Raw genomic sequence first — 22,607 nt, 5'->3', positions numbered from 1 at the left:
GGTGCTCACTTGAGCCGTATGTTTAATAACGAAAGTACGGAAGACAGCGTCTTGAAACAAAATAATTCTTCCTAAAGTTCGGAAACTTTCCCTTACTTACCTTTTTGCCTTTATCGAAGATGGCTGAAACAGAGTCAGTATCTGCTCTAGCTGCCGGAAGTGACTGTGCCTCTATGATCCAAAAGGCTCTTTTGCGTTGAATTTTCGACGACTTCCGGCGGCTCCTCTCGCGGGGATTGGCTGTTAGCGGCGTTGTGGCTAAGCTCGTGTAACGGCGGCGGTGTCGGCAGCAGCTGCAGCGAAGAGAGTTTGGCGCGATGGTGAGAAAGGCCCCCGCGGCTACCCGAGTCCGAGTCCCCGGCCTCCAGAGCGACCCCAGCCCTATACATTTTCCTCTCCCCACGAGCCCCATGCAGCGCGGCGTGATGCTCCCCGCCACTCCAGTTGGTGGATGGATCCTTCTTCCCGCCGCAGAGACGCCAGGCCTGACTCTAGGCCCCGGAGCGCCAGTCCGCCCTGCGGTTGCGCGCCCGCCTGCTCGCTCGGGTCAGGCGTGCCTTGGACCTGAGGATGAGCTCTCTCCCGATTGTTACTCGGTAGAGGGAGGCATAGGAACGGTGGTTTTTCTGGTTTGTTTTTTGAGACAGTCTCACTGTATCGCCCAGGCTGGAGTACAGTGGTGTGATCTCGGCTCACTGCAACCTCCGCTTCCTGGGTTCAAGCAATTCTCCTGCCTCAGCTTCCCAAGCTGGGATTACAGGCGCCCACCACCTCGCCCGGCTAATTTTTGTATTTTAGTAGAGATGGAGTTTCATCATGTTGGCCAGGCTGGTCTCGAACTCCTGACCTCAAGCAGTCTACCCGCCTCGGCCTCCCAAAGTGCTGGGATTACAGGCGTGAGCCACCGGGCCCGGCCGGGAATGGTGCTTTTTCCCTCCAAATGCTCTAGCCTGCTGTAGGAACAATGGGCCAGGGTTGTGTAACCTTTTCTGGAAGCTGACAGATCCAGCTTACTATATCCAGCATGTGGGCCAGGAGAGGTCGTATTTACTTTGTAGTGTTTTCTCAGCTTTCGTTTTCCTGTGCTCTGCCTTTTTTTTTTTTTTTTTTTTTTTTTTCCTATTTCTGAGACCTCTAGGTAGTTCATGTGGCGCGTCCCTCAGCCCTCGATCCTGTTCTTATCTGTATTTATATCCTCTTGGGGCTGGAGACTGAAAAGTAGGCTCAGCTCAGAGACCAGCTCTATTAGAATCCAACCAGGATGATCAGTAAGCTCCAATTCGAAGAAAGTGACCAAAACTGGCTTGAGAGGTGGTATAATCTGTAAAGAATTTGAGCAGGAAAGCAATGCCATTTTAAAATGACCACATTTTTTAAAATGTATCATGTTACGTTCTTAGTGGTTTTTAATCCCTGTTTTTGGGCAGTAAGTATTGAAAATAGTAAACTTTGCCCAGTGTTCATTTTAAGACTAGATATAAAAAGCAACATGCTGTATAGCTTATTCCATTGTTACGCTTTCAAATTAGTCCTTTAATTTGCATTAGAATTGGAATACAATTATAGTAGCAGTTGAGATAGCTAGTGTATAGGGGCAAGCTCTGTTGCAAGAATGCACGTGGTTTCTACAAAATTATTTTTTCTTAACAAATGACTCATTGAAACTTTTTGAGTAGCTAGCTTACAAAGACTTCTGTGTAACAAATAATCTAATGCTTTCTGTGGCTTTTAAATCGATTTAACAAAGGCTTTGACTGTTCAGGTTATAGGTGAGAGTTAATCCTTCGTCTCTTGTCACCAAGTTCCGTTTTTATCTCACACCCTCTCAAACTTTTAGTCAAAGTGATTTAATTATTGATGGGGAGAGAAGAGTATAACCCTTTGTTTTGCGTGTCATGTTAAATGTACTATTTTTCCATTGTTTATTCAGCTATTTCAGCTCCAATTTGATGGTTAAAAATTCTGATCATTTTGGCCGGGCGCAGTGGCTCACGCCTGTAATCCCAGCACTTTGGGAGGCCGAGGTGGGCAGATCACCTGAGGTCAGGAGTTCGAGACCAGCCTGACCAACATGGAGAAACCCTGTCTCTACTAAAAAGACAAAATTAGCGAGCGTGATGGCATATGCCTGTAATCCCGGGTATTGGGAGGCTGAAGCAGAAGATTCTCTTGAACCCGGGAAGCAGAGGTTGTGGTGAGCTGAGATCGCGCCATTGCACTCCAGCCTGGGCAACAAGAACTCTGTCTCAAAAAAAAAAAAAAAAAAATTATTTTCATTCCAAAACAGTTAGGGTTCCTGTTGTTAGGAAATTTTTGTTTTCTGGTTTTTGGCTGAAAAATACTAGTACAGCAGAAGAGAAGGAAAAAAGTGAATAGTTTGATTTGGGACTGGGTTTACAGTGGAGTTGCATCATACTTGCATTTAATTAATCAACCTTACACGGGTAGCAAAAAATTGGATGGGTCATATTTTCAACAGACCAGTGAATTCTCAGCTGGATGAGATTTTTTGCTCCCTAAGGGACATTTGTCACAAAGAATCAGCCAGCTCAAAATGTAATAGAGCCCAGGTTGAGAAACACTGAGATTGACTTGTTAGTGACTGAACACTAACAAAAACATGTTCCCCAGTGAGCATGAAGTGGAAGACACGTCTGTCTGCTATTTTTCGGGCATATTTCACATTTCTCATAGTGTGATAACCTAACATTCTGTGTGATTCTAATACCTGGTTTTGGTATGAGAAAGCCCAGTAAGGCAAGTCATCTACTAGGTGAATAGTTCAATGGATTTTTAAGGGTAATTCTTATGATGGTTTATATTGCTAATTTATCTACTCCTTTAATGTTAAGTCTAACCCCTGGATAAAATGTGACTTTGCTCTTATGCTAAGGTTGGCAAAAAAAATTGAACCCATGCTTGTGATTATTACACTATTTCCCCTTTTGTTTCCTTTCATCAGCCCATCTGAGTTTTTATTAATGACTTAAGAGCATTAAAGATGGAAAGTGACCACTGGAGACAGAAAACCTAAGCAGGTTTATAATTTAGTTGGGAAGAAAAGATACAAAAGAAAAAGGAAGACAAGGTAGCTTATACTGATAACTTGTAGGCAGTAAATACAGTAGGACTGGGAGACTTAGGGAGACCTTACAGCAGAGTTGTGAATCCAGCTAGATCCTACACTTGGACTAAGACATAAATATTTTTGTGGGAAAAGTATCCTAATTACTTTTTTTTTTTTTAAGAGAGAGGGTCTCACTCTTCGATGCAATGGTGTGATCATGGTGCACTGCAGTCTCAGCCTCCTGGGCTCAAGGAATCCTTCTGCCTTAGACTTCCAAAGTGCTGGGACAACAGGCATGCACCCAGGAAATTTTATTTTATTTTTTTAGAGACAGGGTCTTGCTGTGTTGCCCAGGCTGGTCTCAGGCTTCTGGCCTCAAGTGATTTTCCACCCCTCAGCCTCCCAGAGGATGAGGATTACAGGCATGGGATGCCATGCCTGGCCTCTCTAATTACATTTTAATAACTAGCAATCATTATTGCATTACAAATGGGGATTTTTTTTTTATCATACTATGAATTTCTCAAATAGAAACTTATATTGAAATCATGTTTCCCCCCTGCAGTCTCACACCATTTTGCTGGTACAGCCTACTAAGAGGCCAGAAGGGAGAACTTATGCTGACTACGAATCTGTGAATGAATGCATGGAAGGTAAGTTGAACACTAATCAAGGGGTAGAAAAATGTCTCATTTAGGAACTGGGTTTTCCCCTACCAAATTTTTTTTTTTTAAAATAGTCCATCCACCCCAGGCCCTGCCTTTTAATCAAGGGTTAGAGAAATGTCTCATTTAGGAACTGGGTTTTCCCCTTCCAAATTTCTTTTTTTTTTTTTAATAGTCCATCCACCCCAGGCCCTGCCTTTATCACTTCCAAACCTCCAAACTTCTTGAATTGCTAATTTTAGGCAGGAAAGCAGATATTTAGGATGGACCATAATTATTGAACATCCTATTTATTTATTTGTTTGTTTATTTATCATTTGAGACAGTCTTGCTCTGTCATCCAGACTGGAGTGCAGTAATGCAATCTCGGCTCATGCAACCTCCACCCCCCAGGTTCAAGCGATTCTTGTGCCACGGCCTCCCTAGTTGCTGGGACTACAGGCATGGGCCACCACAGCCAGCTAATTTTTTATGTGTTTAGTAGAGACAGGGTTTCACCGTGTTGGCCCGGCTGGTCTCAAACTCCTGACCTCAAGTGATCCACCAGTCTTGGCCTGTTGAACATTTTAAACGTTAATTATGTATATACTATCCTCCTTGCTGTAAGTATTAGGTGTTTGTTTTGTTTTGTTTTTTTAAACTAATGTATATAGTGAATGACTTTCCAGAGCTTCTTGTTTTATAAATATTCTGTTGTTATTTGTCACATGTTATTTTGTTATAGTATAGAAATATTTTACAGGTATCCCTTATATATTCTGGTTAAACTCAAGCACTATAGACTTGCGTGTCTGTTTTTAATAGGTTGTTTTAATAGATTTAAGGGATACAAGTGCAGTCTTCTATAGATATATTGCAAAGTAGTAAAGTCTGGACCTTTTTTTTTTCCTTAAGAGACAGGGTCTTGCTCTGTCACCCAGGCTGGGGTGCAGTGGTGATCATGGCCTATTGCAGCCTCAGTTTCTTGGGCTCAAGCAGTCCTCCTGCCTCAGCCTCCCAAATAGCTGGGACTACAGGCACCTGCTGCCACACCTGGCTAATTTTTTGTTTCTTTTTTTTATAGAGATGGGTCACTGTGTTGTACATGTTGGTCTCAGACTTCTAGCCTCAAGCAGTTCTCCTGCCTTAGCCACCCAAAGTTCTGGGATTACAAGTGTGAGCCACCGCGCCCAACCAAGTCTGGGTTTTTAGTGTAACCATCACCTGGTGTACATTGTACACAGTAGTGATTTTTCATCCCTCACCTTTCTCCCACCTTTAGTCTCCAGTGTCAGTTATTCCACTCTGTCCATGTGCACACATTATTTAGCCTCCACTAATAAGTGAGAACATTAGATGTTTGACTTTCTGAGTTACTTCACTTGAGGTAATGACCTCCAGCTCCATCCATGTAGCTACAAAGACATGGTTTTATTTTTTTAATAGCTGAGTAGTAATCCATGGTATGTATATGTATGCGTACTCATACACCACATTTCCTTTATCTAGTCATCCATTGATGGACACTTAGGTGATTCCATGACTTTGCTGTTGTGTATAGTACTGCAGTAAACATACAAGTGCATTTATCTTTGTTTCTTTTTGTTTTTTGAGACAGAGTCTCACTCTGTCACCCAGGCTGGAGTGCAGTGGTGCAGTCTCAGCTCACTGCAACTTCTGCCTCCTAGGTTCAAATGATTCTCCTTCCTCAGCCTGCTGAGTAGCTGGGACTACAGGTGTGTGCCACCACACCCAGCTAATTTTTGTATTTTTAGTAAAGACAGGGTTTCACCGTGTTGACCAGGCTGGTTCCAAACTCCTGACCTCAAGTGATCCACCCACCTCAGCCCCCCAAAGTGTTAGGATTACAGGCGTGAGCCACCACTCCTGGCCGTCTACTCTAATTCTTAAAGAAGAACATGGCATTTTTTCTTCATCTCTTTTCAGATCCATTTCTCTGCTGACATTTCTGCTTGCTATTGATGTAGATTTTGTATGCAAACTCTTAGCAAATTGTTTCCTAACCTGTATTATCATGTTTGGTGTTTGATTCTGCAATACTCTTTATTAACTTTTGCTGATTTTAATAAAGTCTAACTTTAAAAAAAATTAATATACTTTATTTCTCAGGGCAGTTTCAGGGTTGTAGAAAAATTGAACAGAAACTAGAGTTTTCCCATATTACTCTCTTTCTTCACCCCTACACGATTTCCCCTATTTTTAATGAATCTCTTTGGTGTGGTACATTTGTAACAGTGATGAACCAGTATTCATTACTGATACATTATCATTAAGTAAAGTCTGTAGTTTATACTAGGTTTCATTCTTTATGTCCTACATTTCTGTGGATTTTCCCAAATGCGCAGTGTCATTTGTCCGCCATTACAGCGTCACACAGAATGGTTTCACTGCCCTGCCCTAAACATTGCTTGTGCTCTACCTATTCATCCCTTCCTATCCCACCCTCAACCTCTGGGAACCATTGTTCTTCTCACTGTTTCCATAGTTTTGCCTTTTCCAGAATGTCATATAGTTGGAACCATTATCGTGTGTGGCTTTTTCTTACTGGCTTTTTTGACTTAGCAATGTGCATTTAAGTTTCCTCCATGTCTTTTCATGACTTAGTAGCTCTTTTTCTTATTCTAAAAATTAAAAATGGTGATTTATTTCCCATTTAAAAAGCTGAAACAAAAAAAAAGTTAAAATGATTATTAAATAAGTTCTCACATGTTGTGATTGCCAAATGGTAATTTTATTATTCTATTTTTTTTTTTTTTTTTTGGTAGAAAAAAACTTCTGTAGATCGAATCTTTTTTCTCCTCCCCTCTCACTATTTTTTAAGAGCAGTTAAAGACTATTTAAGACCATGTTTTTAGAGCAGTTTTAGGCTTATGGGAAAATTGTTTGGAAAGTACAAAGCTCCAGCATACGCCTTCTTTCTTCCCCTTCTTAGTTTCCCCTATTAGTGTATTTTCTGTTAGTCTGATTACACTTGTTGCGATTGATGAATTAATATTGATAGATGATTATTAACTAAAGTTCACAGTTTGTTAGGGTTTACTGTATGTGTTGAACATTCTGTGGGTTTTGACATGTATAATTACGTGTATCTACTTTTACTGTATCATACAGAGTAGTTTCACTCCCAAAAATCCCCATTGCCCTACCTATACCTCCTTCCTTGCCACCACCCCCAAACCCCTGATCTTTTCACCATCTCTGTAGTTTTGCCTTTTCTGGAATGTCATGTTGGAGTTAGTGGAGTGTGAAGCCTTTTCAAATTGGCTGCTTTGACCTAGCAATATGCTTTTTTTTTTTTTTTTTTTTTTTTTTTTTTTTTTTTTTTAAACTGTCACCCATGCTGGGGTGCTGTGATGCAATCTCAGCTCACTGCAACCTCTGCCTCCCTGGTTCAAGCGATTCTTCTGCCTCAGCCACCCAAGTAGCTGGGATTACAGGCCTGCGCCACCACGCCTGTTGTTTTGTACTTTTAGTAGAGACAGGTTTTACTCTTTGGCCAGGCTGGTCTCAAACTCCTGACCTCAAGTGATCCATCCACCTTGGCCTCCCAAAGTCTGGGGATCACAGGCTTGAGCCCCCACGCGTGGATGACCTAGCAGTATGCTTTTATGGTTCTTTCTTTTTGTGTGTGTGGCTGTATAGCTCATTTCTTTTTATTGCTGGATAATATTCCCTTGAATGAATGTACTACAGTTTGGTTTTCCATTCACTTATTGAAGAACATCTTGTTTGCTTCTATTTTTTGGCAATTACGAATAAAGCTGCTATAAACATTTATGTGTAGGTTTTTGTGTAGACCTAAGTTTTCAGCTCATTTGGGTAAATACGTAGGAGAGTGATTGCTAGATTATGTGGTACGAGTATGTTTAGCTTTGTAAGAAACTGCCGAACTGTCTTCAGACATGGCAGTACCATTTTGCATTCCCACTAGCAGTGAATGAGTTTCTGTTCCACATCCTTACCAGCATTTGGTGTTGTCAGTGTTTTAGATTTTAGCCATTCTAAGGTATCTTATTGTTTTAATTTGCAATTCCCTAATGACATATAATGTCATCTTTTCATATGCTTATTTGCTGTCTACATCTTTATTGAGGTATCCACATCTTCTGCCCATTTTTCATTGATTATGATTGAGTTTTAGGAGTTCTTTGTATATTTTTGGACACTAGTCCTTTATCAGATAGATGTTTTATAAAGGTTTTCTCCCAGTTTGTGGTGTCTTCTCACTTTCCTAATAGTGTCTTTTAGAGCCAAAAGTTCTTTATTTTTATAAATTTTAACTTACACATTTTTCTTTTTGTTGTGCTTTTGGTGTCATATCTAAGAAACCATTGCTTTATCCAAGGTCACAAATATTAATGCCTTTATTTTTTTCTATGGGTCTTATACTTTTAAGTCTCTGGTCTGTTGTAGGGTTGTGTCCAAGTTCATTCTTTCACATGTGACTATCCACTTGTCTGAGCGTCATTTGTTGAAAAGACTGTTCTTTGTGGAATTGTTTTGGCATGCTAGTCAAAAAGCGGTTGACCATAAATCCGAGGGTTTGTTTCTGGGCTCTCATTTCTGTTCCATTGATCTAGATACCTGTCCTCATGCCAATACCATATTGTCTTGATTGCAGTAGTTTCATAGTAAGTCTTGAAATCGGGAAGTTTGAATCCTCCTGTGTTGTTCGTTTTCAAGATTATTTTGGCTGTCTTGGGTCCCCTGCATTTTTGTGTCAAATTTAGGATTAGATTGTTGCCTTCTGCAAAAGCAGCTTGGATTTTTACAGGAATTGCATTGAATCTGTAGATCATTTGGGGGAGTATTGCCATCAGGTCTTCCAACTCATGAACATGGAATGTCTTTCCGTTTATTAAGCATGGCATGGTGGCTCATACCTGTCATCCCAAGACTTTGGGAGGACAAGGCGAGCGGATTGCTTGAGCCTAGGAGTTTTGAGACTAGCCTGGGCAACATGATGAAGCCCCTGCTCTCCAAAAAGTACAAAAATTAGCTTGGCATGGTGGTGCGTACCTGTAGTCCCAGATCCTTGGGAGGATCACTTGAACTTGAGAGGTCAAGGCTGCAGTGAGCTGTAATTGGGCCACTGCACTCCAGCCTGAGCAACAGAATAAAACATTGTCTCAAGGGAAAAAAAAGTCTTTCCATGACATTTTATAGTGTAGTGTACACTTTTTGTACTTCTTTTGTTAGGTTTATTTCTAAGAGTTTTATTCTTTTTTATACTGTTGTAAATGGAGTTTTCTTAATTTTATTTTCAGATTTGTTGTTAAGCCATAGAAATAGAATTTATTTTCATATACTGATCGTATATCCTGCAACCTTGCTGTACTCATTTATTAGTTCTAATAGATTTTTATTGTTTCCTTAGGATTTTCTATCTACAAGATAATGTCATCTGCAAATAATGATAGCTGTATTTCTTCCTTTCCAATCTGAAGGCCTGTAATCTCTTTTTCTTGCCTAATTGCCCTGGCTAGAACTTCTAGTACAATGTTGAATATAAGTAGCAACAGTAAATATTCTGGTATTCTTCGTAATCTTAGCAGAAAAGCATTTCGTCTTTAACCATTAAGTATAATGGAGGCTGGGCGTGGTGGCTCATGCCTGTAATCCCAGCACTTTGGGAGGCCAACCCGGGTGGATCACCTGAGCTCAGGAGTTTGAGACCAGCCTGGGCAACATGGTGAAACCCCATCTCTACTAAAAATACAAAAATTAGCCGGGCTTGGTGGCGTATACCTGTAATCCCAGCTACTCTGGAGGCTGAGGCTGAGGCAAGAGAATCGCTTGAACCTAGGAGGTAGAGGTTGCAGTGAGCCAAGATTGCTCCATTGCACTCTGGCCTGGGTAACAAGAGTGAAAACTCCATCTCAAAAAAAAAAAGTATGGTAACTGTGGGTCAATGCCTTTTTAAGATATATGAATTTATTTTCCTAGTTTTTGTTTTCTTTCCATTCAGTAACTCATGGGTGATATTCTGTGATCACAATGTAGTATGCCAGTAGCAATCAAAAACCCTAAGATAGTTGTTTGGTAGTTCTGTGGTTGAATAGTATTTTTACTAGGAAATTTATAAAGTTAAATTTATAAAGTTAAAAATACATAAGCTAATAAAAGGCTTATGTATACAGTATAGGACATGTTTTTTCTAGATAACTGGCATTTATGTCACTTATCCATTCATTATAATAGTCTTAAAATAGTTGACAGTAGGAGTAGACTGAAAAGGTATATTCTCCTTTTGTGGGAATAAGAAAGGAGAGTATCAGGCCAGGCACGATGGCTCACGCCTGTAATCCCAGCCCCTTGGGAGGCTGAGGCGGGCTGATCACCTGAGGTCAGGAGTTCAAGACCAGCCTGGCCAACATGGTGAAACTGCATCTCTACTAAAAATACAAAAAATTAGCTGGGTGTGGTGGCAGGTGCCTGTAATCCCAGCTACTTGAGGGACTGAGGCAGGAGAATCGCTTGAACCCAGGAGGCAGAGGTTGCAGTGAGCCAAGATCGCATCATTGCACTCCAGCCCGGGCAACAAGAGCAAAACTCTTGTCTCAAAAAAAAAAAGAAAAGAAAGGAGAGTATCATTGATTAAAAACTAAATAGATAATGTATTCGGTAGCTAATTATAATTAGTGATGTGGGCTTGCTATTAATGATTTTGCTTATTATCTTTTTTATTATATTTCAGTACTTACATCCTTGTTCATGTGCTAATGCTTTATATGTATTATTTCAAATAAACTCACAATTCTATGAAGAGGCACTCTTAACTCTGACAGATGTGGTTCAGGGAATGGAGTTGTTTGTCCTCGGTTTGACAAGGGCAGAGCTGGAACTCAAGTCTGTGTGAATCCATAGTCCAGGATCTTAAATACACGTTAGGATAATCTCTTTCCTTGTTGCCAATTTTTAATTTTTAATTTTTTTTTTTTTGGATTTTTTATTTTTTTGCTCTGTGGCTTTAGGAAGAATTACTGAAAAACCTGTTAAGACCCACAGTGATATTTGTTTGAGCCATCAGATGGCAAGTCTTGAAAGTCCCTTAGCTCCAATGGTTTGAAGTAATCATTTTATTATTAAGACACAAAATAGTTACACCAACATTGTGGTGAATTTCTCGGCTGCCCAGACTGGAGTGCAGTGATGCAATCATGGCTCACTGCAGCCAAGTGATTCTCCCACCTCAGTTTCCCAAGTAGCTGGGACCACAGGCACATGCCATCAGGCCTGGCTAATTTTTTAATTTTTGTAGAGATGAGGTCTCCCTGTGTTGCCCAGGCAGGCTGGTCTTAAACTGCGAGGCCGCTGCACCTGACCTGGTGAATTTATAAAATAAAAAAGTATTTGCTAGTGGCAATAATCAAAAGCCATCAATCGATCATCTTTTCCCCAGCCCAACTTTATTAAAGTAAATATGATATCAACATATAGCACTGCTCATATCTAGAAGTGTATACGATTTTAAGATTTTGCTTTTTTTCCTATCCTTTCTTAGGTGTTTGTAAAATGTATGAAGAACATCTGAAAAGAATGAATCCCAACAGTCCCTCTATCACATATGACATCAGTCAGTTGTTTGATTTCATCGATGATCTGGCAGACCTCAGCTGCCTGGTGTAAGTATTGACCAACATGTCTGTTATCTTGTATTTTCTATTGTTTTTCTGTCTCTTTGAGGTGATTTATGATATTGGGAGCTAACTATGTGCCTGACACTGATCTTTGCATTTGCATAGGGTATAGTAATTAATATTTCTCTTACAGAAATAAGAGATTGGCAACATAAAGCCAAAGGCACAGAAAAAAAGAACTTTGCTAATTGATATAGTTAGTATCCAGTAAGGATCCTAATTAAGACGTTCCATGTCCCTGTTCTTTGTTCCTTATACCTAGTATTTTTTTTCCTTTACAGTCTTTGTCCTAAAGCCATTGGTTTGGGATTAAAACTAAGATTATCTTTTTTTCATGACATTTCAAAAACTTAAATATGTGTAGGGCTGAAATTGAATTTAATTTCAATCTTACCCTGTGTAAATATATATTTTTTGGTATGTAATAATGAGATTTTTTAACATATTTGTTATAGTTTGTATTGATAATCTGCTTCTGACAACTGCTAACAAGTAGCATAAAGTATTACTATAGACTTACCTAATCTTTTTTACATTAATGAACAGAAATTGAGGGTAAATACAGCTCATTTAACTAGCACCTTATGATACAATACTCAATCATCAGATACTTGAATACTTATTACATGCCAAGTGCTGTGCTAGAAGTTGAAAGAGCAGTGATGAGAAATATACAAGTCTTACTCATAGGCACTTCCTGGATCACCACTGGAGCCAGTCCTGGAATGTGGCTGCACCATGCTGTCTCCCCAGAAGTTCCAAAACGTGCATTTCCTTGGAATGTTTGAGTTTTGTTTTGTGTACTTCTTCATTGTGTTCCAGTTGTAGCCATTTCACTTTGGTCACTCAGAACATTCAAATGAATATTGCATGGTACTTTAAGCCATCCAGACATCCATAGGAAAAACATACCAGACAGAGGGGATGGTGGACAGCTTGTGTAGAAGTCCTGAAGTACGGGTGCCTGGCATGTTTGAAGTCATTAGGGAAGACTTTGAAGCTGCAGAGGAATGAGTGAAGGAGAGAGTCTTAGGAGATTGGAGGGTAGGGAGCAATGATATCCTGGAAGCCAGTGCAGAAGTGTATCGTATCATCGATAGGTCAGATAAGTAAGGACTGAGAATTTAATTGACCTCTGGATTTCACACTGTGGAAGTATTTGATGGCTTCCAAAACAGTTGTGGTATAGTGCCAGGAGTAAAAATGCTTACAGATTTCAGTGTATGGAAGGGAATGAAAAGAGAGGATTTATAGGTGGCTATTACAGGCTTGCTTTTTTTTTTTTTTTTCCAAAGAATTTTGCTTGAAAGAACAGAAAAATGGGGTTGTAGCTGGAGAAGGAAATTGCTTTTTTTAAGGTGGAGAAAGTAATGGTAAGTTTGTAGGCTGATGGGATGATCTACTAGAGAAGGAGAAACCGATAGCTCAGATTGGTTCTTGGACAGTTCATTCATGAAAAAGGGAGGACAGGCAAATTTGGGAGCTGGGGGGAATTATCTTCTGTATGCTTCAGTTATCTCGGAAAGATAGGGAGCAAGGACACCATTTGAAACAGGTGTTACAGGTTTGTGGAAAAGTAAGAAATAAGCTAGGAAGGTGAAAGAAGTAGGGAACTGCAGTTAATTCAGGGATGTATTAAGTGTCCTCCAATGTACCTATCTGATAATGATTTAAAGTGAAATCAGTCATTGTGATCATGGGATTTTATCCTAGTCTCTTTCACCTGGATGGTTACAGGTGAGGAGTAGGTAGAGAGTAAAGATGTTGCTAAAGGTTGAGGGCATATATGAGGATAACAGCAAGGATTGAATGACCATGAGCTTTAATTGGGTGTGTAGGAGGAGGTGCTGGAAACAGGTAGATAAGTTAATTGTAGGTCCCACTGGATCAAGGATTGCTCACATTAGAGTGTTAGGAAGTGGTGGTCAGAGAATGACATGCTTGAAATTAGGAAATTGAAGTTGTTAGTAATGACAGGGTCTAGGGATCTGGCCAACAGATGGTAGGAGATGAGATCATTAGAGGAAAAGAGTTCATGGAATTGGGAGGCCTAGGTGTTGACAGAATCATCCACTGGATATGAAATTACCAATAATGTGTATATTAATTTATAGAATTTAAGAACAAGTTGCTTTGTTTGTGTTCACTGCTGCATCTCTGGTACATAATTAGGGCTGAGTAAATATTGATTATATAAATGCACGTCATTCATGATGTTGTTTTAGGCATAGCTTTCTAAAATTATTGATAATTTTCTATTTCCCTTATTTGTATTACAGAGCTATATTCTGCATTGATTAAAAATTAATGGTTGTCTTTATGATTTTATAAAAGAACCTTACTGAAACATTCACGATCTAATCCTGATGCTTTTGGGATGTCGTACTTACTCCCAGTAAGTGGGAAGTAAACTTGAAATGAAGGATCATGTTTTACTCGTCTTGGGAGGCTGTGGTTAAGAGCTAGCTGGAGTGGAGAATTAGACATAGCTGGGTTTGAATCCTGTCTCCACCATTTGCTAGCTTCCTTTGACAAGGCCACTTGGTATTGCTAAACTTCAGTTTGCTCATTTGTGAAATTGAGACAAATCTAGTTCACAAGACTCCTTGTGAGGATCAAGTGCTTGCTGAGCACAGCATTATTAGACATGCCGCAACTCCCTTTTCAACTAGATCGAAGAAGTCAGGATAGAGTTTTATTTTTAATTACAAGCATGTTTTTTAAATTTGCCAGGAGTAGAATGATATGAATTTTAATTTCTACAAGTGAGATAAATTATAAATTTCAAGTGAGATTTAAAAGGCGTTCAGGTTTTTTCAACAATATGAAAATTGAACAGAGTAAAACAGTTATAAGTAACATGTTAATAACGTAAAAGTATGTCATTAATGACAGAACATAACTTTTCTAACTTTGTACTAGACTTTATAAAAAGAAAAATTTAGAGACAGGGTCTTGCTATGTTACCCAGGCTGGTCTCAAACTCCTGGGCTCAAGTGATCCTGCTCCCTCAGCCTCCCCAAGGGGTGAGATTACAGGCATGAGCAACTGTGCCTGGCTGTATGGACTTTAAAATGTAAACTAGAAACCATATCTAGCATACTAAACTGATTTTAATACAGTATTTGCTATATTAAAGCAAAATAGGGGGGAAGCTTTATTACCTAGATAATTCTTCCCACCTACAGTTGTTCCAGAAATATAGAAGAGAGGTTAATGATAATTTATGACTTTCAATAGTTTCAGAGAGACTGTTAAAAACCATAAATTATCATAGCTTGAAAACCTGTAACTATTTATGTTTGTTTCTAATGTTGAAAACTTTTTGGCCTCTGAAAAACTTTCAGAATCAAATTTAGGACTTAAAACTACTTTTCCCAGGTGACTTTGGTTATGTCCTTTTTGTTATTTGAATGTTCAGAAGAAATCAGGTATTGTTTCCAAAGAGGTCACCCACTGCCACAGCACATCCTGTAACAGCATGTCCTCTCCTCTGTTTCATCAAGGACTAAGATTTGGGCCGTTACTCCTCAGACCAGAGACTGGGTCCATTTTTGGTTTGTAGATGGTTGTGTGCTCATTGCTTCTATTAAATTGACATGGCAGTGACATAGGACTTTTTTTAAGTAATTTTTTTTTAACAGTTTGTGTGGAAATGGAATAAATAAGAATCTACTTTGTAACATGGCTAAACCCAGAGCAAACTGACCATGTATTAATAATAAAATGTAGGCATGGAAAATTTGTATTTCGTATACTTAAAGTCAGAGTCAAAGTTTTTCAGTTTTCTGATCTGTATGTTTTTTAAAAAAGCTTTTTGTAAGATGAAAATAATATCCTGGCCGGGCGCGGTGGCTCAAGCCTGTAATCCCAGCACTTTGGGAGGCCGAGACGGGCGGATCATGAGGTCAGGAGATCGAGACCATCCTGGCTAATACGGTGAAACCCCGTCTCTACTAAAAAATACAAAAAACTAGCCGGGCGAAGTGGCGGGTGCCTGTAGTCCCAGCTACTCGGGAGGCTGAGGCAGGAGAATGGCGTGAACCCGAGAGGAGGAGCTTGCAGTGAGCTGAGATCCGGCCACTGCACTCCAGCCTGGGTGACAGAGCAAGACTCCGTCTCAAAAAAAAAAAAAAAGAAAATAATATCCTTTTGATGATGCAGTATTTTCTTGTTTGCTTAGAGACAAAGGACATTTTCACCGTCAGTTATTGTAATGACGAGAGGTATTCCTGATCAGTAAGAGAAGTTGGTATCACTGAAGACGCTGCTGATTTCACTGCCCAGACCCACAGCCTCTGTTCTTATATAAACTTACATTCATTGACCATAACAATAGGTTAAAAGATTCATCTGTGCCAATGACTAGGCATTTTATTAAAGTATGTAACATTTAATTGTCTCATTTTCCAGTACCGGTTAACAGCCATCAACCACACAGCTTTCCATAAAGAAGGCATTATTACTTTTTTTTTTTTTTTTTTGGAGATAGAGTCTCGCACTGTCGCCCAGGCTGGAGTGCAGTGGTGCCATGTCGGCTCACTGCAACCCCCGCCTCCTGGGTTCAAGCGATTGTCCTGCCAGCCTCCCGAATAGCTGGGACTACAGGTGCACGCCACCATGCCCAGCTAATTTTTGTATTTTTTTTAGTAGAGACGGGGTTTCACAATGTTGGCCAGGATGGTCTTGACCTCTTGACATAGTGACCCGCCGGCTTTGGCCTCCCAAAGTGCTGGGATTACAGGCATGAGCCGCTGGCACCCAGCCTACTATTTGATGAGTTGGAAAATTGCATGCAAGTTGATGGATTCCTAAATGTTCACAAACCAGAGTGATTTTTGTTGGGGGGGAATGGTATAAACAAAGCCTGTCCCACCCAGATATGATAATTGTGAGAAATTTTATTCCTTTTTAAGTTCTTTTCCAGTGTTAATATAAACGTTATAGTCTCTTCTGCCACATTTTGCAGTAGACTAGCTTAGAGCTTATTTAATTAGGAAGCATGGACAGAGTTTTCAGAAAAAATTACATTTTATAATTTTTTAATTTGGTTAAGCATTTTTAAAAATGGGAATCTTGTACATTTTTAATAAACCAGATTGTGACCATACTGTTCAGAGGAAGAATATGATGTTAATTGTATAAAGCATTCCTACTTTGGAATTTATTTCCTTTGTCAAAAATTGTAGTTTAGGTTTCTAACTTAGTGATTAACAGTGAGGACTCTGGAGTCAGGAGTATTTAAAATCTACCTCCAGTCCAGCATTACCTAGCGAATAAGTTGCTTCACTTTTAAAGCCTTGGTTTCTCATTTATGAAAAAGGGGGCCAGGTGCAGTGGCTCACGTCTGTAATCCCAGCACTTTGGGAGGCCGAGGCGGCTGGATCACTTGAGGTCAGGAGTTCAAGACCAGCCTGGCCAACATAGTGAAACCTCGTCTCTACTAAAAATACAAAAAATTAGCCGGACGTGGTGGCACACGCCTATAGTCTTACCTACTCAGGAGGCTGAGGCAGGAGAATCATGAAAACCCAGGTGGCAGAGGTTGCAGTGAGCCAAGATGGTACCACTGCACTCCAGACTGAGTGACAGAATGAGACTCTGTCTCAAAAAAAAGGAGGTGGGCGGGGAGCAGGGATAATTGTACCTACTCACAGGGTTGTAAGAATGAGTTAATTCAGGTAAGAATTTAAAGCAACCCCAGTACTCTGTGACATCTTACTAGATACTACTCACAGTCTCATTGGAGTTTTACTGCTAATGCTAGTCTGTGTACTCCTTACCCTTCTGATTAGAGATATTTTGGAGCTTACTATGTCTCCTGATAATTCTTCTCCATAGGCCTCTAGCATTATTTATTTTAAAAAGCAAATCCTAAAATATAGGTTTAAGATTTCCTTAATACTTTACAGGGGGAGGGAAATCAGCAAGAAATCTTTGTTGCCAGTACATGTTTTTTAAAGGTTTTTTTAGTTAACTCAGAATAAACTTTGCGAATCTAAAGTTTGTTCTAGTGTTTTTTGTTTCTTTGTTTTTTTGTTTGTTTTTGTTTTTGTTTTTTTGAAATGGAGTCTCACTCGTGGGAGTGCCATGGCACGATCTCGGCTCACTGCAACCTCCACTGGTTGAAGCAATTCTCTTGCCTCAGCCTCCCGAGTAGCCAGGACTACAGATGCGTGCCACCATGCCCAGCTAATTTTTGTACTTTAGTAGAGGCAAGGTTTTACCATGTTGGCCAGGCTGATCTTGAGCTCCTGACCTCAAGTGATCCAGCTGCCTTGGCCTCCCAAAGTGCTGGGATTACAGGCATGAGCCACTGCGCCTGGCCAATTTTTTTGTTGTTGTTTTTTAATCACTAAAGGAACCATAAAAATAGAAACTATGTAGGAGACAGAACACATGGTTTCTGGTCATACTCTGTCATACTCTGTGAAGAAGTAGGTATGTAACATATTGGGCGTTTAGCTTAAAAGTTCTAAGTCATATTTTCTTTTTCCACTGTAAGATTGTACTAGGTGATACGAAGTTCATGTCACTTAAAATTCAACGGCTGTGGAAGTAGCTCTTTCAGCTTTTCATTAAGTTCAGTTTTGGAAATGTGCACATCTGTGCCATCATTGGGCAGTTATAATTTGGGGATTTAAACACCTGACAGTGATTGACCACTGTGACTTTGCTTATTCTTTTTCTCTCCTCAGTTACCGAGCTGATACCCAGACATACCAGCCTTATAACAAAGACTGGATTAAAGAGAAGATCTACGTGCTGCTTCGTCGGCAGGCCCAACAGGCTGGGAAATAATTGTGTTGGAAGCATGGGGGGGGTTGGGGTGGGCTTGGAACACAGGTGTGTACAGCGTGCTGTAGTGGAAGTTTTGTATCATAGTAATCCTGTTTCCACTTTGTTATACTCTAGCCAAGATTGACTGTATTGGATGAAATGTGAGGATCTTGTTCAATCGGAAACCCCCGTTACCCCTTCTTTTTTTCTTTTCTTTTCTTTTTTTTTTTTACTTAAACATTTTTATGATGATTTAGATGAAAGTTGTTCTTCGTCAGTTAATGTTGGTTCCAGTCCTTCAACTGTTCATATCTACTTTATAACATTCATGTACTAACCCTTCTTCAAGATGGGGTGGGGGGTGGAAATGCAGTTTAGCCATGTCCTCAAGATAAAGTCTTGGTAAAAATAAATAAATGTCCTTTAGTTATATTTTCTCCCTGAGTGCTTTTTTTTTTTTTTTTGTCTTTGAACATTGAATTTTCTTGCAAAGCATTTTTTCATTGTAAGTGTAAAAACCAATAGCTGCTACACAAAGAATTTGAAGAAAGTTTAAGTAGTGTGCAACACATTTTGCTGTGATTTATGTGAAGCTAATATACTTTTACCTCACTTTTCCAGCATAATTAAATGAATCTTAATTATAGCTCCAAGGTTTGTACCTACTATTGATGCAAACATTATAAATGACTTTCTGGTGATATAGCTTGTCTGCAGCAGCAGCAGACAGATGAACTTCTTAGTGTTAATCAAATCAAGTATTCTTTCTAGGAGGTCTTTGTGCCCTTTTCAGAGCCTTTAGTTGGATACTAGTTACCCACTACTGTAGAGAAGCTGTAAGGGCAAGGGAAAAACCACAAAAAAGTATAAGATAGTCTTGTCTCTTTTTTTGTTGTTGTTGTTTTTGAGACAGTCTCACTCCATACCCAGGCTGGAGTGTACTTCAATCATGTCAATCGTGTACTTTCAATCAGCAAGTACATGAGCACTCTCTGATTCTGCCATTGTCACTTTACCAACAGCCAGTGATATCTTGACACAGCATAAGACTGAAAGTTTTTTGGAAGGCTCATGATTGGTCTAATATCCCTGTGTTCCTGCCTCTACTTGCACATTAGGGCCTTAACTATTTTGTTGTTTTATGCAAGACAAAATTTTACCTAGAACATACTCATGTGTGCTCAGTTTTTCTATAGAATAACCTGGTTAATGAAATGTTACCACTGTACCAAGAGATTATTACAATTTTAGGGTACCTGACAAAATTAAGTGTAGTTGTAGTTAATGTTTCACTGTGAAACCAACCAAATTTTAAAGCTAAAATAGGCTGGGCGTAGTGGCTCACGCCTGTAATCCCAGCACTTTGGGAGGTTGAGGTGGGCAGATCACTTGAAGTCAGGAGTTTGAGATGAGCCGGACCAGCATGGTGAAACCCTGTCTCCACTAAAAATACGAAAATTAGCCGGGCATGATGGCTCATGCTTCTACTGTCCCAGCTACTTAGGAGGCTGAGCAGGAGAATCCCTTGAACCAGGGAGGCAGAGGTTGCAGTGAGTGAGTGAGCCGAGATCGTACCACTGCACTCCAGCCTGGGTGACAGAAAGAGACTCTGTCTCAAAACAAATAAATAAAATAATCTCACAGAAAAAGAAATAGCTCCAAAAGTAATCTGATTGTCCTGTTTCTCATTTGGCCTGTTGTGCTAAAATAGTTTGATTTCTTTAACAAATAGAGGATCTTTGGCTTCATTTATTTTTATTTTTATTTTTTATTTTTTTAATTCTCTGGAGCAGATCTGAAGGGAATGAGATCCCTTGATTCTCAGATGTAGTACCATTTCTGGTGTTGGGCTTCGAGGAAAATGAGAAAGAATGTGAGAAAGTATCTGGGTCCTAGAGGTTGGGTGATGAGAACTAAAAGAAGGGGAGCAGTGTTTGGAATCATTAAAAGCTTAAGGAAGAATAGAACTGAAATAAATACAGAGAAATATACATTTGTCTATGTCCCAAAATATACAAAGAAAGAGCCTAAAGTAGCCTTTTTGTGAAGGTGACATGTGCAATGAAAGTTTCTGTGGTTTGGCCTAGGTACAACCACTATCCTTGTGTTAGATTTAGAGTGTTGATTGGCCTTTCCCCAACCACAAGTAAAACAGGTTTGATTTCTGCTTATTAAGTGATATTTTATACTGCTACATAAAGGTGAAACCTACCAGACAGATTATAAAATTCCCGATTCTCTAATCCAAATTTATAATCTAAATTTATATACCTGAGAATTTCTAAAATATTTCTTGATAATGGCCATTTCTGTCCTTTAGTGCTTGATTTAAGAGGTCCCAGGAGTATAAAAAGGAGAGTTCAATGATCTCATTTCCCTTCCAGTTCTCTGGCTTAAAATATTTCCAGCAACTCACTAAATGCTTAAACAGGTTATATGTCTTACCTCCCATTGTTGGGATAGAAGTAGTAGTGAACTTTTTTACTTTCAGCAAGAGAATGACTTAAGGGATGAGCAAATAATTTTGTACTGTGCTAAAAGCAGACCAGGCTGGGTTGGGGGAAAGAGGACAGGGTAGTTTTCTTAGTATGATGTCAACTTTACATCAGGATGGTCTTGCTTTATCAAATTGTTTTAACTAATCATTTGAAGGTTGGAATGAAAATCAAGATTAATACATAAATTGATTAATAAATGTTACTATATTTGTAGGGATACCTTTATGTTCATGTTCATTTTATTATTATTTATTTTTTATTTTTTGAGACAGTCTCACTCTGTCACCCAGGCTGTAGTGCAGTGGTGCGATCACGCCTCACTGCAGCCTCAATCTCCCAGGCTCAGGTGATCCACCTTAGCCTCCCGTGTAGCTGGGATTACAGGTGCACACCACCATGGCCAGCTAATTATTTAAATTATTTTTTGTAGAGATGGGGTCTCCTTACGTTGCCCAGGCTGGTCTTGAGATCCTGGACTCAAGTGATCCACCCTCCTTGGCCTCCCAAAGTGTTGGGATTCCAGGCATGAACCACTGCACCCAACCTAGGGATACTATTAGAAGAAATATTAATTTATATGTTAGCATAATGATACTAGTATTGACACTTAGACCTAGCATTTTACTGCCTAGGAAATATTTCTACATCTTTATCATCACAGCAACCCTTTGAGATAGGAAATAATTATATATTAATGGTAAAAAAAAAAAAAAAAAAAGATTTAGATTGCCTAAGTGATTCACCCAGATCCCAAAGCAATACCAAAATTTTGCTAGATGAAAAAGACAAGGTTTTAACCTCAAAAACCTTGAAGGGGAGCCTGATAATATGAATAGCTATGCTAAATAATGGACCTCTAATTCTTGTCAAAGGGACCTTTTTAGGCTCAATCAAATATTTGGATTCACAAGACCTGAAGAGGTCACACTTGGCACCAATTTAATCAAAAGAAAACAGCTTGCGCACCCAGCATCATCAAGGGTTTCTCTTCCATGGGAGAAGTCCTCATGGCAGTTCACAGAGCCATCCAAGTACTATCCCCCAAACACACGGAAACGCACAGTAGCTCAGAAGAAGGAGATAAGACTTAGGTCTAAGTGCAAGAGCTACTCCAACTTAGAAGCTTCATGTACAACAGGAGCCACTAACTCTTGTAATAGCTTCATGGACATAGTTTCTAGGTCCCTGCAAGGAACATGCCCCATTTACAAGAGTCATTGTATTCAGAGAAACACAAGGCCCTGTCTTCCCATCAGGTATTCATTGTTTCTCCCAGTCTAGGTATAATATGCCTTGTAGGGGCCATGTTTCTCATAAACAGTCTTGTCTAGTAATACACTGCACCATTGTGTTTCCTCAGGAACGGAGCTACAATGTTAACCCAAGTTGACCGCGAGTCAGTGTGTTACATAATAGTGCAGTGTATTACTAGACCAGATTGCTTATGAGAAGCATGGCCCCTAAGTGGTTACCTTGGGTTAACTTTCTACCTCTGTTCCTGAAGAAACATAACGGTGCAATGTATTACTGAACAGGATACTGATGGAATGATTAACCTTAGAAGAAAAAGTGACATGGAAAGTTGAAAGGGTTTGTGTTAAATGTTCTTAACTCATTAAATGGGTAAAATGAGTTACTATCTTGGAGGAAAGGAGGCTGGGCATAGAATGGGGAGTCAGAACAATTCTCAGAGCTCATACAGGGTGAGGAAACATAATCTGACCACTAGAGTCCTGTGTCACCAAGGGATTCACTGAAGCCTCCAAAAGTGTTATACTTTTGTAATAAGACCAATGGTCCCTTAAGGCTACTATAGACTTACCATAGCAAAGTTTAAAAATGGATCTTAGGCCAGGCGTGGGGGCTCACACCTGTAATCCCAGCAGTTTGGGAGGCCAAGGCAGGAGGATCACTTTGAGCCCAGGAGTTGGAGGCTGCAGTGAGCTGTGATCATGTC

The 22,607-nt window shown here is 39.7% G+C and overlaps 2 protein-coding genes across 6 annotated transcripts in view; one reads left to right on the top strand and one right to left on the bottom strand.

Moving 5' to 3' along the window:
- Nucleotides 1–544, bottom strand: part of SLC39A9 (solute carrier family 39 member 9) — a 64,251-nt gene extending 63,707 nt beyond the window's left edge. For 4 of the 5 annotated variants that reach the window (XR_006699597.2, XM_065548957.2, XM_065548956.1 and 1 more), the window contains exon 1: nucleotides 101–167. Coding sequence is in view for 1 of the 5 variants with exons in the window: in XM_045396611.3 (XP_045252546.1) it covers nucleotides 101–412 (312 nt within the window). In the remaining 4 variants the exon portion in view is untranslated. Of the gene's footprint in view, nucleotides 1–100 lie in introns of all 5 variants that reach the window. The other variant, XM_045396611.3, reaches the window with a different exon arrangement.
- On the top strand, nucleotides 239–18,582 carry ERH (ERH mRNA splicing and mitosis factor). Its single transcript, XM_005561608.4, has 4 exons — nucleotides 239–320; nucleotides 3,633–3,720; nucleotides 11,237–11,357; nucleotides 18,071–18,582. The coding sequence occupies exons 1-4, from the start codon at nucleotides 318–320 to the stop codon at nucleotides 18,171–18,173; spliced, it is 315 nt and encodes a 104-aa protein (XP_005561665.1). The 5' UTR covers nucleotides 239–317; the 3' UTR covers nucleotides 18,174–18,582.
- The last annotated feature ends 4,025 nt before the right edge of the window (nucleotides 18,583–22,607 follow it).

This window comes from Macaca fascicularis, chromosome 7 (genome assembly GCF_037993035.2).
Source record: "Macaca fascicularis isolate 582-1 chromosome 7, T2T-MFA8v1.1".
Taxonomy (NCBI): domain Eukaryota; kingdom Metazoa; phylum Chordata; class Mammalia; order Primates; family Cercopithecidae; genus Macaca; species Macaca fascicularis.
Note: the sequence above shows the minus strand (reverse complement) of the source record. Positions and strands in the feature narration are given on the sequence as shown.

Excerpts from the sequence above, each read along its gene's own strand:
- ERH (XM_005561608.4), top strand. Across the intron at positions 3,721-11,236 it reads TGTGAATGAATGCATGGAAG|GTGTTTGTAAAATGTATGAA; the intron begins GTAAGTTGAACA and ends ATCCTTTCTTAG. Across the intron at positions 11,358-18,070 it reads GCAGACCTCAGCTGCCTGGT|TTACCGAGCTGATACCCAGA; the intron begins GTAAGTATTGAC and ends TTCTCTCCTCAG.